General features: G+C 38.2%; 1 protein-coding gene across 2 annotated transcripts in view; it reads left to right on the plus strand.

Annotated features, from left to right (window-relative positions):
* EMB2458 (FtsH extracellular protease family) overlaps positions 1 to 15,105 on the plus strand; it is a 90,004-nt gene that overhangs the window by 50,451 nt on the left and 24,448 nt on the right. For both annotated transcript variants that reach the window (XM_088986078.1, XM_088986077.1), the window contains exons 10-11: positions 525 to 726; positions 12,333 to 12,461. In XM_088986078.1, the coding sequence (XP_088842204.1) occupies positions 525 to 726; positions 12,333 to 12,461 (331 nt within the window). The remainder of the gene's footprint in view (positions 1 to 524; positions 727 to 12,332; positions 12,462 to 15,105) is intronic.

A 15,105-nucleotide genomic window follows, 5' to 3' on the forward strand; every position in this document is an offset into this window, starting at 1 on the left:
TTTCCTATCACTTTTGTAATTTTGTGTGATTCATCTAGATTGTCACCAGTGTTTTAAAAGGTGTGGGAGGCATATTCATGGATGCAGGCCTCCTATGCCTCTTACTTCTGAACTACACCTCACACCATCGGGCAGTGAAACGCCTCGGTCACGCCTCTGTGTTTTAAAGCATTGATTGCCAAAAGTATATTCATGTTTTTGAGCTTTTGTAATATTTAGATTTCAATATGTGATTTATTTATTTATCTTTTTTAGTGAGTAAGCTGGAGCCAAATGAAGAATCTGTGTTGGTGATGTCTCTTCAATCATTTGAACTATGGGCTTGAATTCTAGTAATTTTAGATCACAGTTTTATTAGATGCTTAAGTTCTGATTGACAAAGTTGGTAATCAGACTAACCTTTAGTACTTGTTTGGGCAAGAAGCCAATCATGCAACTTATTTGATAACTCAACATATATGATGTTAGTACTAGTTTTATGTTGTAATTATATTAGTGTTTAACGTGTGATGTTCTTTGTGCAGGTTTGAGAAACAGGATGGGGTTGTCTTAATGGCTACTACCAGAAACCTCAAGCAAATTGACCAGGCCTTACAACGGCCCGGTCGAATGGATAGAATGTTTCATCTTCAACGGCCTACTCAACTTGAAAGGGAGAAAATCTTGCGTATTGCAGCAAAAGAATCCATGGACAATGAACTCATAGAACTCGTAGATTGGAAAAAGGTAACCATGACCTTATAGTTTTATACGCATTCTTTTTTGGATCAATAATGGCCAATTTTATTAGAAAGAGAAAAGAGAGGTTCAAATAAATTGCCATGGGCCATGGCTTCCAATAGAAGCTAGGAAACCTGAATCATATGACGAAAGAAAAACCAAAGAACATAAATTATATCAACAATTTCTTTAATTATTGGGAAGTCAATCTTGGATTGGATTTTGATTCTTCCAGAATTTCCAAGTCTTTTTCTATGTACTTTTTGCTTTATGGTGATCCCTCATCACTTATTGGATTGTACTCCTTTTATCTCAATGAATTTTATTTTTTATTTATTTTTTGATCAATAACTCAGAAAAAAAGATTTCATTAATCTAATTAAAGCAGCACAACAAGAAGTTGTGAAGGATAAACCCCCAAATATTACAATTGAGCCCAAAACATAGACTGCATTTGTACCCCTTGTCAACATGTCCTTGGAGAGCCATTTGAACCTCCTAAAATCATTACTTATAGGGATGTGAATGGATCGGATCAGATTTGAATAAGGGTATATCCGAATCCGATCTGATACTATGAACAGAAGATCCGATCTGATCGGATCTCACAAACATTGATTTGAATTCAAATCCAATGAGGAAGTCGGATATTCGAACCTAAGTAAATCTGTTCTCTAAATCTGATATAAAGATCTTGATTAAAGTAGAAAAGAATGAGAAAGAAAGAGGAATACAATAGAATAAAAGAAGAAGATGGAGAAGAAGAGGAAGAAGAGAGTTTGATAATCTCTTCTCTCCCCTCACTAATTCTTTTATTAATCTTCATTAACTAGGTTAATTACAAGACTACCCTTAAGTGAGCGACCAGCTAAGCAAGAACTTAAAAGAACTTATAAAAGAGGTTAACAAGCCCATAAAGATAGGCCCATTAACATACAAAATAAATAACATATTACCTAAACATAAAAACAGATACTAGGGCCCATTCAGCCCAGTCTCTCTATACTCCCCCTTAAGCTGAGCATAGATGTCAATCATGCCCAACTTGCTTATATAGTGTGCCAGCTTCCCTTTTGGAACACCTTTGGTCAAAACATTATCCAACTACTCTTCTGAAGAGATAAATGGCAAGCAAACTTTCCCTAAAGCAACTCTTTCCTGTATAAAATTTTTATCAACCTCTATGTGCTTAGTTCTGTCATGTTGAACATGATTATATGCAATGTTGATGGCTGCCTGATTGTCATAGTAGATCATCATTGGCTTTTCATAGTCAATACCCAATTCTTCCAAAAGTGATCTCAGTCACAGTAATTCTGATACTCCATGCGCCATTGCCTTGTAATCTGCTTCAACTGAGGATTTGGCTACTACAGATTGTTTCTTACTACTCCATGAGATAATGTTCCCTGCCACCAAAGCATAGTATCCTGAGGTGGATCTCCTATCATCAATACATCCAGCCCAGTCAACATCAGTGTATGCCTCCAGCTTTGTGTGTTCATGCTTGGCAAACAGAGTACCTTTCTCTGGAGTGCCTTTCAAGTAACACAACTTTTTTTGCAGCTGCAAATGTGTGTCTTTGGGAGAATGCATAAACTGACTAATAATACTCACTGCATAGGAAATAACTGGCCAAGTCATGTAGAGATATAACAACTTCTCTCAAAGCCTCTGAAACACTCCCCTATTAGACACCAGTTTACCATCAGTAGCAGAGAGCTTATGATTGAGGTCTATAGGGGTGGAAGCCGGTTTAGCACCAAGTTTACCAGTCTCTGCAAGGAGGTCAAGAACATACTTGTGTTGAGAAATGAAGATACCATCCTTAGATCTAGCAACTTCAATTCCCAAGAAATATCTGAGATCCCCCAAATCCTTGATCTCAAATCTAGAGTTAAGAAATCTTTTGAGCTTAATCACTTTTTGGGTGTCATTACCCGTAACCACAATGTCATCAACATAAACAATTACAAAATTTACTAAAGAGTTGCTTCTTTTTAGAAACAAAGTATGGTCAGATTGAGTTTGTGTGTAACCAAAAGAGACAAGGGCAACTCTGAATCTCTCAAACCTGGCTCAAGGAGACTTTTTGAGAGCATAAATGGGTTTCTACAGTTTACACACCTTTCCTTGTATTTCCTTTCCATACACCCTTAGAGGCAAAGGCATATAGACCTCTTCATGTATGTTTCCATTCAATAAAGCATTTTTAATATCAAATTGGAGGGGCTAATCAAAAGTGGCAGGTAGAGACAATAAAACTTGAATTAAAGTCTGAAGGTAATCAATACCATATATCTGAGTGTGGCCTTTAGCAACCAATCTAGCCTTAAATCTCTCAATAGTGCAATCGGAATGATACTTAATAGTGAACATTCATAACTTTTTGGATCCTAGAGTTCTCTTCATCTCCCTTCTCTTCTCTCTCTTCCTTTCTTCTCCCTTTCTTTTTTGTTTCTTTGATTTGTTCAACCTAGAAAACATGTGGAGTAGGTTTTCTAGGTTAGAAGCAGTGTGACAAAGTCTTCTTAGTTTCTTCTTCCTCAATCTCTCAGTTCCTCTTCTACTATGGATCAAATTGATCTGAAGGGGTTTTTTTTTTAGGTTCTCTTCCTTTCTTTGTTGGTCGTGTGCCAAGAAAACCCTAAAAGAAGGGAACTCTGATGCTGTGAAGGCAAGTCTTCTTAATCCTGTGGATCGTGTGTTCCTTTCTTGTACCCAGGTAAGTGGGTTTTAGAGGTCTGGATGACCTGCAATCACCTTTTTTTTTGGACTGTGGATCGGGTGATCCTGTTTCTTGTACCTAGACAACTGGGTGGTGTAGGTTTGAATGACCTGTGATTGTGTGACAGTGGTTTGCTAATGTTTCTTGTGAAATTATAGTGGTTTGCTAAGGGTTGTCGAGTTCCCGAATTGCCTCCTTATATGTGTGTGGTGTTCCTAAGATTTGTTGTTTGACCGAACTGAACTATGAATTGTGAACTAAACTCGGATGAACTGTGGCTGAACTGAACTGAATTATCAAATCAAACCTTATATCATGTCATCTGAGGATTCTAGTGTGTCTATTGGACCTTCCAATCAAGGTGGAGTGAGTGGAGGATTTGACATGAGCTTCCCCATGGGTGTAATACTGTTTGATGGTCTTAATTACCTAAAATGGTCAAGGGGAATTAAACTATACATAGCTGCCAGGGGGAAGGTGGGCTATATTAATGGTAAAACCAAAGAACCGACTCGGTGTAGAGCATGATAGGTGGGATAAAGAAAATAGTATGGTGATGTCATGGTTGCTACTTTCCATGTTGCCTCCAGTCAGGAAGACATTCATGTGGGTTGAAACAATTGTTGAGATTTGGGAGCAAGCAAAATATACTTATTCATAGCAACGTCACTACCAAAATATACCAGTTGCAAGCTGCCTCCTCTACTTGTAAGTTGGGGGAAAGGAGTGTCTCATCATATTACTCATATTTGACCTCGATATGGAAAGAACTGGACCACTATCAGAACATAGACTGGAATGAGTCTTTGCCTTCCTCTTGGGGCTGAACCCAGTATATGAGTCTCTTAGAGTCCAGATATTAGGAAGTGAAGGTCTTCCTTCAGTATAAGAAGTGTATGCCCTACTTCAATCCGAAGAGAGCAGGTAGATTGGGATGAATAACTCAGAGGGGGATCAAATTGCCTTAGTGGAAAAAGGGAGTGTGGGTGTAGAAGGCAGCAATTCTTTTAAAAAGGGTGACTTCTAGAAGAAAGTGGATGATAAAGATAAGTTATGGTGTACTCATTGTCAGAAGGCTAGACATACTAGGGATACATGTTGGGACCTCCACGAGAAGCCAAAGTGGGCTCAGGAGTTGAGTAAGAAATTAGATCAGAATAGGAAGCCGATACAGCAAGGTAAAAAAATTCAATACAGCAAACTTAGCCTCTCAGGGGTCTCAATAATCTACCACTACCAGCCTTCTTGGAACCGATCCTCGGGAAAATATCATTAACTCTTTCCGTAACCATTTGGAGCTGTATGGGAGGGCAATTCGCTAGATGGATTCTGCTCCTCCTGCCTCGACTTCCTTTGCATCTACTTTAGGTAGTGGTAACTTTGCCACCGCCTTCCATGTGTCATTTCATTCATTAGATTCCCCTTGGATAATTGACTTTGGAGCCTTAAATCATATGACGGGTAAGTCTAATTGTTTTCAATCCTATCACCTTTTATCTGGTAGGGACAAAGTGAGATTAGCTGATGGCTCTTTTTCCACCATTACTGGTTAAGGCATTGTATCCCTTCCTTTTCGACTTACCTTTTCTATTGTGTTGCATGTTCCACAATTGCCTATAAATTTGTTTTCTGTCAGTAGAATAACAAACTCATTAAACTATTCAGTGACCTTTTTCCCTTCCTGTGTATTGTAGGATTTGGACTTGGGGAAGATGATTGGTAGAAGTTGTATGGTGGATGGTCTTTACATGTTGGAGAATAAAACTAGTTTTGCGGTTATTGAGTCTACAAGTCAGTCTAGTAAGAGTCAGATCTATTTATGGCATAGTCGTTTGGGTCATTTATCTTTTGAGTCACTAAAGGTCTTGCTTCCAAATTTGTTTAAAGCAGTGTCAGTGTCTGAATTTAAATGTCAAACTTGTCAATTGAGCAAACATTGTAGAAATAAATTTTCTTCAAGAAATAATAAATCTGATTTCCCTTTCTATATTGTTTACTCTGATGTTTGGGGCCTTGTTACCTTACCATCTGAGTTTGGCTGTAAATGCTTTATTACACTTATTGATGACTACTCTAGATATACAGGGGTGTATCCCTTGTGGTCCAGAGATGAAGTGCCAAAAATTGTAAATGATTTCCAACCCATGATATTCACTCAGTTTTAGACGGAGATTTGAATATTCCAATCAGACAATGCGAATGAATACTTCCACAGTGGCCTCATGAAGTCCTTTGCTTCGTGTGGGTCTACCCACCATAGCTCTTGTGCCAAAACTCTTCAACAAAATGGTGTTGCAAAAGGAAAAACTGCCATCTCCTCGAAGTGGCTCGTGGGTTACTTATCCACACGAATGTTCGAAAATATTTTTGGTTAGATGCTGTGTTATTTGCTGCTCATCTCATCAACTGCTTGCCATCTCGCTTGCTAGGGTACAAGGCCCCCCATCAACTCCTCTTTCCTAAAGCTCCTCTTTTTACTATCCCTCCTTGTGTGTTTGGTTGTTGTTTTGCTCAAAACTTGTCTCCTACCCGTGGTAAACTTGATTCTCGTGCAATTCCATGTGTATTTTTGGGTTACCCTTCTTCACAAAAGGGTTACCGTTGTTTGGACCCTGTTTCCAAGAAATACTATGTTTCTATGGATGTTTCTTTCTTTGAGAGTGATTCTTTCTTTCCTATTTCTCCTCAGGGGGAGAATAGGGTGGAGGAGAAACATGTCCAAGTACTACCTCTTCTACCTGACCCTCCTTCATTTCGTGTCTTCCTTCGTTGTCGCAAGGGCCAGCCGAGTTCAAAAGCTGTGGATCAACTTGAAGCTATACCACCAACATCATCAAATTCACTGGGGACAGATCCTATCTAATTAGGTACTATTATTCCTATTGTTATTCCTGACCCTACTGCTATTGATTCTTCATCTGCCAATGGCCTTGACATCCCTATTGCACAAAGGGAGTTAGGTCTTGTACCACCAAACATCCTATCTCCCATTTTGTCTCATATGAGAACATCTCACCCTCCTTTCGTGCTTTCCTCTCTTCCATTGATAGTGTCCCTATACTTAAAAATGTGGCAGAGGCTCTTTTAGTACCTGAGTGGACAAATGCAATGAAAGAAGAGATAAATGCCTTACATAAAAACGATACATGGGAGTTGGTGGATCTTCCTGGGTAAGGAATCAGTAGGGTGCAAGTGGGTTTTTATAGTAAAGCACAGGGCAGATGGCACAATAGAAAGGTACAAAGCCCGATTAGTGGCAAAAGGGTTTACTAAGGTGTATGGAGTAGACTATGCAGAGGCATTTGCTCAAGTATCTAAGATGAATTCTATTAGTGTTCTTTTCTCTCTTGCTGCTAACCTTGATTGGGATCTCCACCAATTAGATATTAAAGATGCCTTCCTAAATGGTGGTCTTGAAGAAGAGGTGTACATGGTGCAACCTCCTGGTTTCTATGCCCAAGACCAAGAGTAGAAAGTGTGTAGGTTAAAGAAGTCCTTGTATGGATTAAAGTAGTCACCAAGAGCTTGGTTTAGGAAGTTCCATTTAGCGGTGCAACAGATGGCTTCAAAAAGTGTCAGGTTGATCATATATTATTTGTGAAAAAAGAAGGGAAATTGCAGCCCTGATAGTGTATGTTGATGACATAGTGATCATAGGTGACTGGAAGGTGCAAATTCAAAGACTAAAGGAATTCTTAGTCACTCAATGTGAGGTGAAGGATCTATGTCCCTTGAAGTATTTTCTTAGAATTGAAGTGGTTATTCAAAAAAGGGGATCTTCATTTCTCAAAGAAAAATACATCCTACACTTGTTATAGGATACAAGAAAACTTGTAGTTAATCTTGTTGACTCCAATGATTTAATAGGCGTGCCTAGGCACACAGGAAAGGCGCATTTTAGGGCATGTGCCTCGCCTAGGTCCTAGGCGCAACCCTTTCAAAAGGCGCACAACGTGCGCCTGATGCACCTTGCACCTCATCCAAGGTGTGTAACTTTTGATAATTTGACGCTTTTTTGCTTTTTTTGAGCATAGCGGCTGGGCTGGGTTGAGGGCTCGGAGAACCCCCAATTTGGTAATGTTGTTCATAAATTCATCCTAATAAAATGTCTTCTTAAAAAGCAATTAAAACTATAAAATCATTATTTTTTGTGTGAAAACTAAGAATTTAAGACCTAACGTGGACTTGTTTAGGCTTGCCTTGAGGGGCGTGGCACAAAGGCAGTTTGTAGAACCAGAAATGTAATATGTTTTACATTACATTAGCTACTTGAAGTAATGCAATTGAGTGAAAAAAGAGATTAGAGGTTTTACATGCTTGAAAATGTTTTATATGCTTGATTTTATTTTTAAATTCTCATTTGAATATGCTTTACATCTTATGTTTATGTATTTTAATTTTAGATAATGGGTTTTCTAAAACATTATTTTAAAATTCAAGTTTTTATTTTTTATTAATATTATGTTATAATGTTTTTTGGTATTTTTTTGAATTTTCTTACTTTTTTTTTAATTTTTTTAGCTTTTTTTTTTTGTATTTTTGCGCCTTGCTTCAAAAAGGTGTGCACCTTGCCTTGCGCCTTGTGCCTCAGGCGCAAATTGACCCCTGTGCCTTTTTTGCGTCTTGCGCTTTTTAAACATTAGCCAACTCTCCCATTGATCCAAACCACGGATTAGGTGATTGGCAAGGTGAGATTATCAAGGATGTAAAGCAATTCCAAAGACTTGTGGGTAGGCTATTATATTTGTACATGACTCGGCTAGACATTGCTTATGCTGTGGGGGTTCTTAGTCAATTCATGTATATACAAATGCTAATTGGGTTGGATCAGTTGATGATAGAAAGTCCAATATCAGGTAGTGTACCTTTGTGGGAGGGAATCTAGTCACATGGAGAAGCAAAAAACAAAATGTTGTGGCGAGGAGTGGTTGAAGTATTATGGATAAAGAACTTGATAGGTGAACTGGGATTTCCTGTTAACGACTCCATGTGTTTGTATTGTGATAACAAGGCTGCTATTAACATTGCAGCCAACCTAGTTCTTCACGATAGAACTAAACATATTGAGGTCGACAAGCATTTTATCAAGGAAAAAATTGTAAATGGGGAAGTGTGCACCCCATATGCCAGTTCCACAAATCAACTTGTAGTCATCTTCACCAAGGGATTACATCATCTGTGGCACAATGATTTATGTGACAAGTTGGGCATGATTGACATCTATGTCCCAACTTGAGGGGGAGTGTTGAAATCTGTTAGTTAGTTATGTGACAAGTTCTGTTCTTTAGTGCCGTAGGGCATTCTTGTAATCTTATATTCTTTTATTATTAGTTGGGACACCCTAATATAAATACAAATGATTGGCACTGCCAATCATAACTTTTTGGATCCCAGAATTCTCTTCGCCTCCTCTTCTCTCTCTTCCTTTCTTTCTATTTCTTTGATTCGTTCAACCTAGAAAACAGTTTTCTTCTCTCTTTGGTTCTTTGGTTACAAGTGGATATCTCTTTGTGGCAAGACTTTTTGATGCCAATTTCTTTAGATAGCCAATGAATAAAGGAAGGATCATGTGAAGAGCTATTGTAAGCTAGTGGGACAAAGATGGTTTGTAACAAGGTTTAAAATATTGATATGATATGCCCCGAATCTAAAGGCATTGATACATGATCAGTATTTTAAAAGCGCAAGGTGCAAGGCAAGGCGTGCACCTTTTTAAGTAAGGCGCAAAACTACAAAAAAAAGCCAAAAAAAAGTCAGAAAATTAAAAAAATGCAAAAAAATAAAAAATATTAATTATAATGTTAATAAAAAATATAAACATAAAATTTAAAATAAATGTTTTAAAAAACCAATTATCTTAAACTAAAATACATAAACATAACATGTAAAGCATATTCAAATGAAAATTAAAAAATAAAATCAAACATATAAAGCATGTAAAACTCGCAATCTTTTTTTTTCCTTGATTTCATTGCTTCAAGTAGCTAATGTGATGTAAAACATATTGCATTCTTGATTCTATGAGTCGCCTTTGTACCACGCCCCTTGAGGCAAGCCCGAACAAGTCTATGTTAGGGTTTGAAATTCTTATTTTTCACATGAAAAATAATGATTTTATAACTTTAATTGCCTTTTAAGAAGATATTTTATTGGAATGAATGAATGAACAACATTAGCAAATAAGGGCATGCGCCTAGGTGCGCCTTTTAAATACACTGTACATGATACACTACGACTGTCACGATACCCATCCAATCATGCGTATCATCAAGATACATGAGTATTGGTGTGTATCATACTGTATTGGATGGTACGGTCTAACGCGTGCCGATACCATGATACATGTGCATCTCCTATTAAAACTAGCGACTAGCATGATTCAAACTCAAGTCGTAACTCTACGTCACTAAGTGCTTGGTGTCTTGAGTCACTAGGCCACCTTTTATTGGCGTCTTGTCATCTGTTGCAAGGTTTATTGTCAACATGCAGTCTAAACAAAATTAAAAATTAGTATTTTATAAACATTAATGAAATAAATAATCTATCAAATTTACATTAATATCTAACTACAAATGAAAATATTAATAATAGAATAGTTATTTTAGTAATAACTATTCTTTTACATACATATATACATGTATGTATGTATGTATGTAGACAAAATAATATGTTGTGAAGTTGTCTTGTAAACCTTAAGATTCAGAACTACATGATAGAATGAGTTCAAGAAAATATAAGATCATAGAAAATGCAAATGATTCTACTGGATCTGAAGGGATGAGAGATTCATCGAATCTTGCTTTCTCCCACAGAGTTGGAGACCAAACTAGATGTCTGGCGGCTGCAGGAAGGAGGCGGCAAGAAAGATTTTCACAGGGATTGCAGAAATCTTTCTTCTGGGATTTCAGCTCTGAAGAGAATGTGAGTATCTCTCTCTAAAAGCTGCCGCCTCCTCATTCTCTTGTAATCCTAAAAGATCAACTCCTAATCCAATTAGGAGGTGCTTATCCAAATCATATTTGGATCAGCCTTCTCTTCTAGTGATAAGGATAAACCCTTATCTTATCTGTAGATTAGATTAGCTTTCTCCCAATCCCATTAGGAGGTTTCTAGATCTGAATCACATTCAGATCTGGACTCTCTAAGTGGATAGGATTAAGACCCTATCCTATCTGCTAATCCATCTCAGAATTCGCCCCTTTAATTAACTAAATAAATAGCCCAGTTCGAAATGGGCTTTAGGCCCATTAAGCTTATGTGCTCACTTAACCTTCCTAACTGCTGCCCAGTTGGGCTTCCTTGTATGGCGTGGGACCCAAGCATTGATATACACATCAGCCACATGGGTTCGGTCCAGCCTTTGTTACAAGGCCTGGTCGAATACACTATTAAAGACAGTGCACCCCCTGAAACCCATCAAATGGGTCTCTATGGGCCCAACACTTACCCTAAGTGGTCCCTGGGCCAAGCCACCTTGTAACCACCCAGGGACTGTGGGCAGATGCAAGATTAGCCCATCAGGTATTATCCTCAATGGTCTTACACTTAACCTCTCAGCCCTTAGTGATCATACACTGCCCGACAAGAGAGGACCTCTCCCTCGGCTGCAAGGAACAGTGTTGCACTCTCCACTTATATGGATCCCGGGAATTAAAACCTTTTTGCAAACATTTTAGAAACCACAATATATATACTTCTATATCTCATATAAAATATATTTTGCAAAACAAATCTCAACAATTGAAATCGGCTACCAGCAGTCTTGGTTTCCATCAGTGAGAGCGCATCCCTGATCATTATCTTTGTCCGACAAAGGGGCTGATCATGTCACTATGATCACCCACTCAGATGAATTCTCAGACTGTCCCAACATACCCAGGTTTTGACCCCTGCTAAGGATCTCACTGAATGGTATATCAAAGACAGCCCAATCCGACACCTAGTGTAGTATCATAATCGAGTCTAGGGGTCGGGTGTAACTTTCCAGTTTTGCCCATTAGTCTCCAAAGTCCAGGGCAATACTGGAAATCAGGTCCAGTTCAAAGATTCAATTAATCCTACACTATATGTGCCTAGGGTCTCACCTTGGTAGCTAAGACAGACCACCCCAACCGACTTGGTGGCACAACAGTGTCAGCCTTATCAGGATAGGTCTCCCCAGACCGACCCACTGGCTGTGAACATTCTAAACTAACACGAGTCTCATTAAGTGTCCAATTTAAGGGTATTACACAGAAACATACCAAGGGAACATGAATCAAATATGCACTTTTATTCATTTACAATAAACTCATAAAGTACATCATTCTGATTGAAGCTAAGGGCATACAAAACTGTCCAACAGGATCAACCGAATAATCTATTAGAAAAACAAAAACTAATATTTAGCTTCATGTTTGAAATGAATATTGAGCTGGATCAAAGTGGTAATCATGTACATTAGGTCGGCAATAACATTGCTACTCTACATATCTACAATATTGTCACCAACTTATGTTATAATAATATCTACAATATTCTACTCTACATAGTGTTGGTAGTGTTTATAGGGGAATATGCTGATTCCAGTAAAATTGTGTTGCTAACCAAGGTAATGGAAACTCTATAAATGTGTGTATTTTTATTGCCTACTTAGGTCTGATAATTTTTTGTTTATTCCTACTCATAGAAAGATTTCAAGTCCTATCTCCTTTCTAATGATGCTTTACATGGGAAACCCTATAAATGTCTTGATTACTTTATTGGCAATATGCTATCACTGAATTTGTAAATATGGGTAATTGCTTCTTATTTGACCAAAGCATCAGTTACAACCAAGTTCCCATCATCATTTAATGCTTTGCTATAGTTACTTTTTCTTCTGAAGTGTCAACATATTCTCCAGGTTGCTGAAAAGACAGCTCTCTTACGGCCTATAGAGTTAAAGCTTGTTCCTTTAGCATTGGAAGGTAGTGCCTTTAGGAGCAAATTCCTTGACACAGATGAGCTTATTAGTTACTGTGGCTGGTTTGCGGTAAGAACAATGGATGCTTGTATTTTGTCTTTATCAACAATTTATAAGAGGGAATTACTTTGACTGGCTTATTACATATCTTCCATTTTCATTCACTTGTGTTTTCATAAATGAAACCAGAACTGTGGTTTGGAACTTAATAACATTGTTTTAATGATCTTGTTTCTGTAATTTTAAATATTTCTAATATGGGTATGCTAATTTCTTTGGATAGTTTATTTGAAGTGTTGTCAAGAATACATGAACTATTGGACTCTGATGCATGACCTTGCCCATTTAGGAGAGTCCTTGCAACACAGATTGTAATTGCATCATTGTTTTACTTCCCTATGTTAGCACCAAGTGCCAACTACTGTTACTGTCATTGAAAAGAAAAAATTACACTTTCTGTTATTTTCCTTGTAAATGGGCTATTACTTGTATATGCTGCTTTGCATCTGAGTTTGTTTTCCTCTTTTTGATAGGTAAAAGTTAAAATTTTATTAGAATGAATCAATGAATAAAGAATAAAATATGTACAACAATCAAGTAAACTTGAAAATAGGTGGTTGCTGTAACCTATCCATCATCCCATCTGCCAAGTTAATGATCCCAAAAATAAATGATCCCTGTTCACCCCTTGTTTTGGCAGTTCATCTGCCAAGTTGATGATCATTGAATCCACTGAATGGTAGAATCCAGTGCTCTTGCTAAAAATCTAATCTCTCTTAAAAATGTGCTTGTGCTGCCGTGGTCCTGGACCATTGTTCGTTAGTCATCTCACCACCGTATTAGAGTCACCTTCCACCAACATATTTTTAATGTTAGGTGATTTTCCTACTCTAATCCTTGTAGCATTGCTGACATTTCAGATTTTATAGATTATCGCCAGTTTATTGACCATGAGAATATTGCTAGTGTTTCGAATACTGCTACAGTAACCCGAACCAGGAAGAGAAGGAAGAAGAAGAGAAGAAGAAGAAGGAAAAGAAGGGTCTGTCGAAATCTCAATGATCATCCCATTCAGTCAACCCCCTTAATAGTTATTAGATTCTAATGACATTTACAAAGACTAAACTGCCCTTACTTAAGTGTGGGGCAGAGTGTCTCTAATAAAACTGCCACATAAGCAAACCACTTAACAAATATAAGATGACTAAACTACCCCTATTCGGTTCACTTTAACAGTCCCCCTCAAGCTGGTAAATATATGTCATATAATCCCAGCTTGTTACATAGATAGTTCACTTTCCCTAAGCTTAGAGCTTTTCTAAACAAATCTGCGCACTGATCATTCGAGCCCACATGTTCTGTGTTTATCTCTCCAGCAAGAACCTTCTCCCTCACAAAGTGGCAATCAACATCTATGTGCTTTGTTCTCTCATGAAAGATAGGATTGGATGAGATATGGAGTGCAACTTGATTGTCACAGTACAATCTCATAGGTTTATCCATGTGAAACCCAATTTCTTGTAGGAGATTCCTCAACCACACTAATTCACAGGTAGTCTGTGCCATGGCCCTATACTCGGCTTCAGCACTGCTTCTGGCCACAACCGTTTGCTTTTTACTCTTCCACATCACAAGATTTCCTCCAAGAAATGTGCAATAGCCTGTAGTAGATCTTCTGTCATTCATTGAGCCTGCCCAGTCTGTATCTGTATACCCAACTACTTGAAGTTTTCCTCCTGGTTTATACAATAGTCCACGTCCTGGAGCTCCTTTCAGATATCTTATAATTCTAAGAACTGCATCCCAGTGAGGTATACGAGGGTTCTGCATGAATTGGCTCACCACACTGACTGCAAAGGAGATGTCGGGTCTCGTGATATTCAGATAGTTCAGCTTCCCCACTAGTCGTCTATACCTTCCGGGATCTTCAAATACTTCTCCTGTATCACTGTTCAACTTAACATTTGGTTCCATAGGGGTCTCAGTCGGTTTTGCACCTAACAGTCCTGTTTCTTCCAGTAGATCAAGAACATATTTTCTTTGGCACAGATTTACACCTTGTTTTGATCTGGCAACTTCTATTCCCAAGAAATACTTTAATGTTCCAAGGTCTTTTATTTGAAAATGATTTTGCAGAAACACCTTTAGTTTGCCAATCCCCAATTTATCACTGCCAGTAATGACAATATCATCCACATAGACCACTAATAAGATCTTCCCAATTTCTGAGTCATAGCTGAACACTGAGTGATCAACCTGGCATTGCTTCATTCCAAAACTCTTCACCACTTCGCTGAACTTTTCGAACCAAGCATGTGGCGATTGTTTCAACCCATAAATTGCCTTCTTCAATCTACACACCTTACCATCCTTCGCCTGAGCAACAAACCCAGGTGGTTGCTCCATATATACCTCCTCCACTAGATCACCATGGAGGAAGGCATTTTTTATGTCAAGCTGAAACAGAGGCCAATCATACATAACTGCCAGGGAAATTAGTACACGAACAGAGCCAATCTTAGCCACCGGAGAGAATGTCTCCATGTAGTCCACTCCATACAACTGCGACTAACCTTTAGCAACAAGTCTGGCTTTCAGACGCTCCACACTACCATATGGTATTTTACAGTATACACCCAGTTACAGCCCACAACATGCTTACCAGGTGGGAGAGTAGTAAGTTCCCACGTTTGAGTATGTTGAAGAGCAGAAA

This window comes from Nelumbo lutea, chromosome 4, assembly GCF_056320005.1.
Source record: "Nelumbo lutea isolate HS-2025 chromosome 4, American lotus-T2T, whole genome shotgun sequence".
NCBI lineage: Eukaryota > Viridiplantae > Streptophyta > Magnoliopsida > Proteales > Nelumbonaceae > Nelumbo > Nelumbo lutea.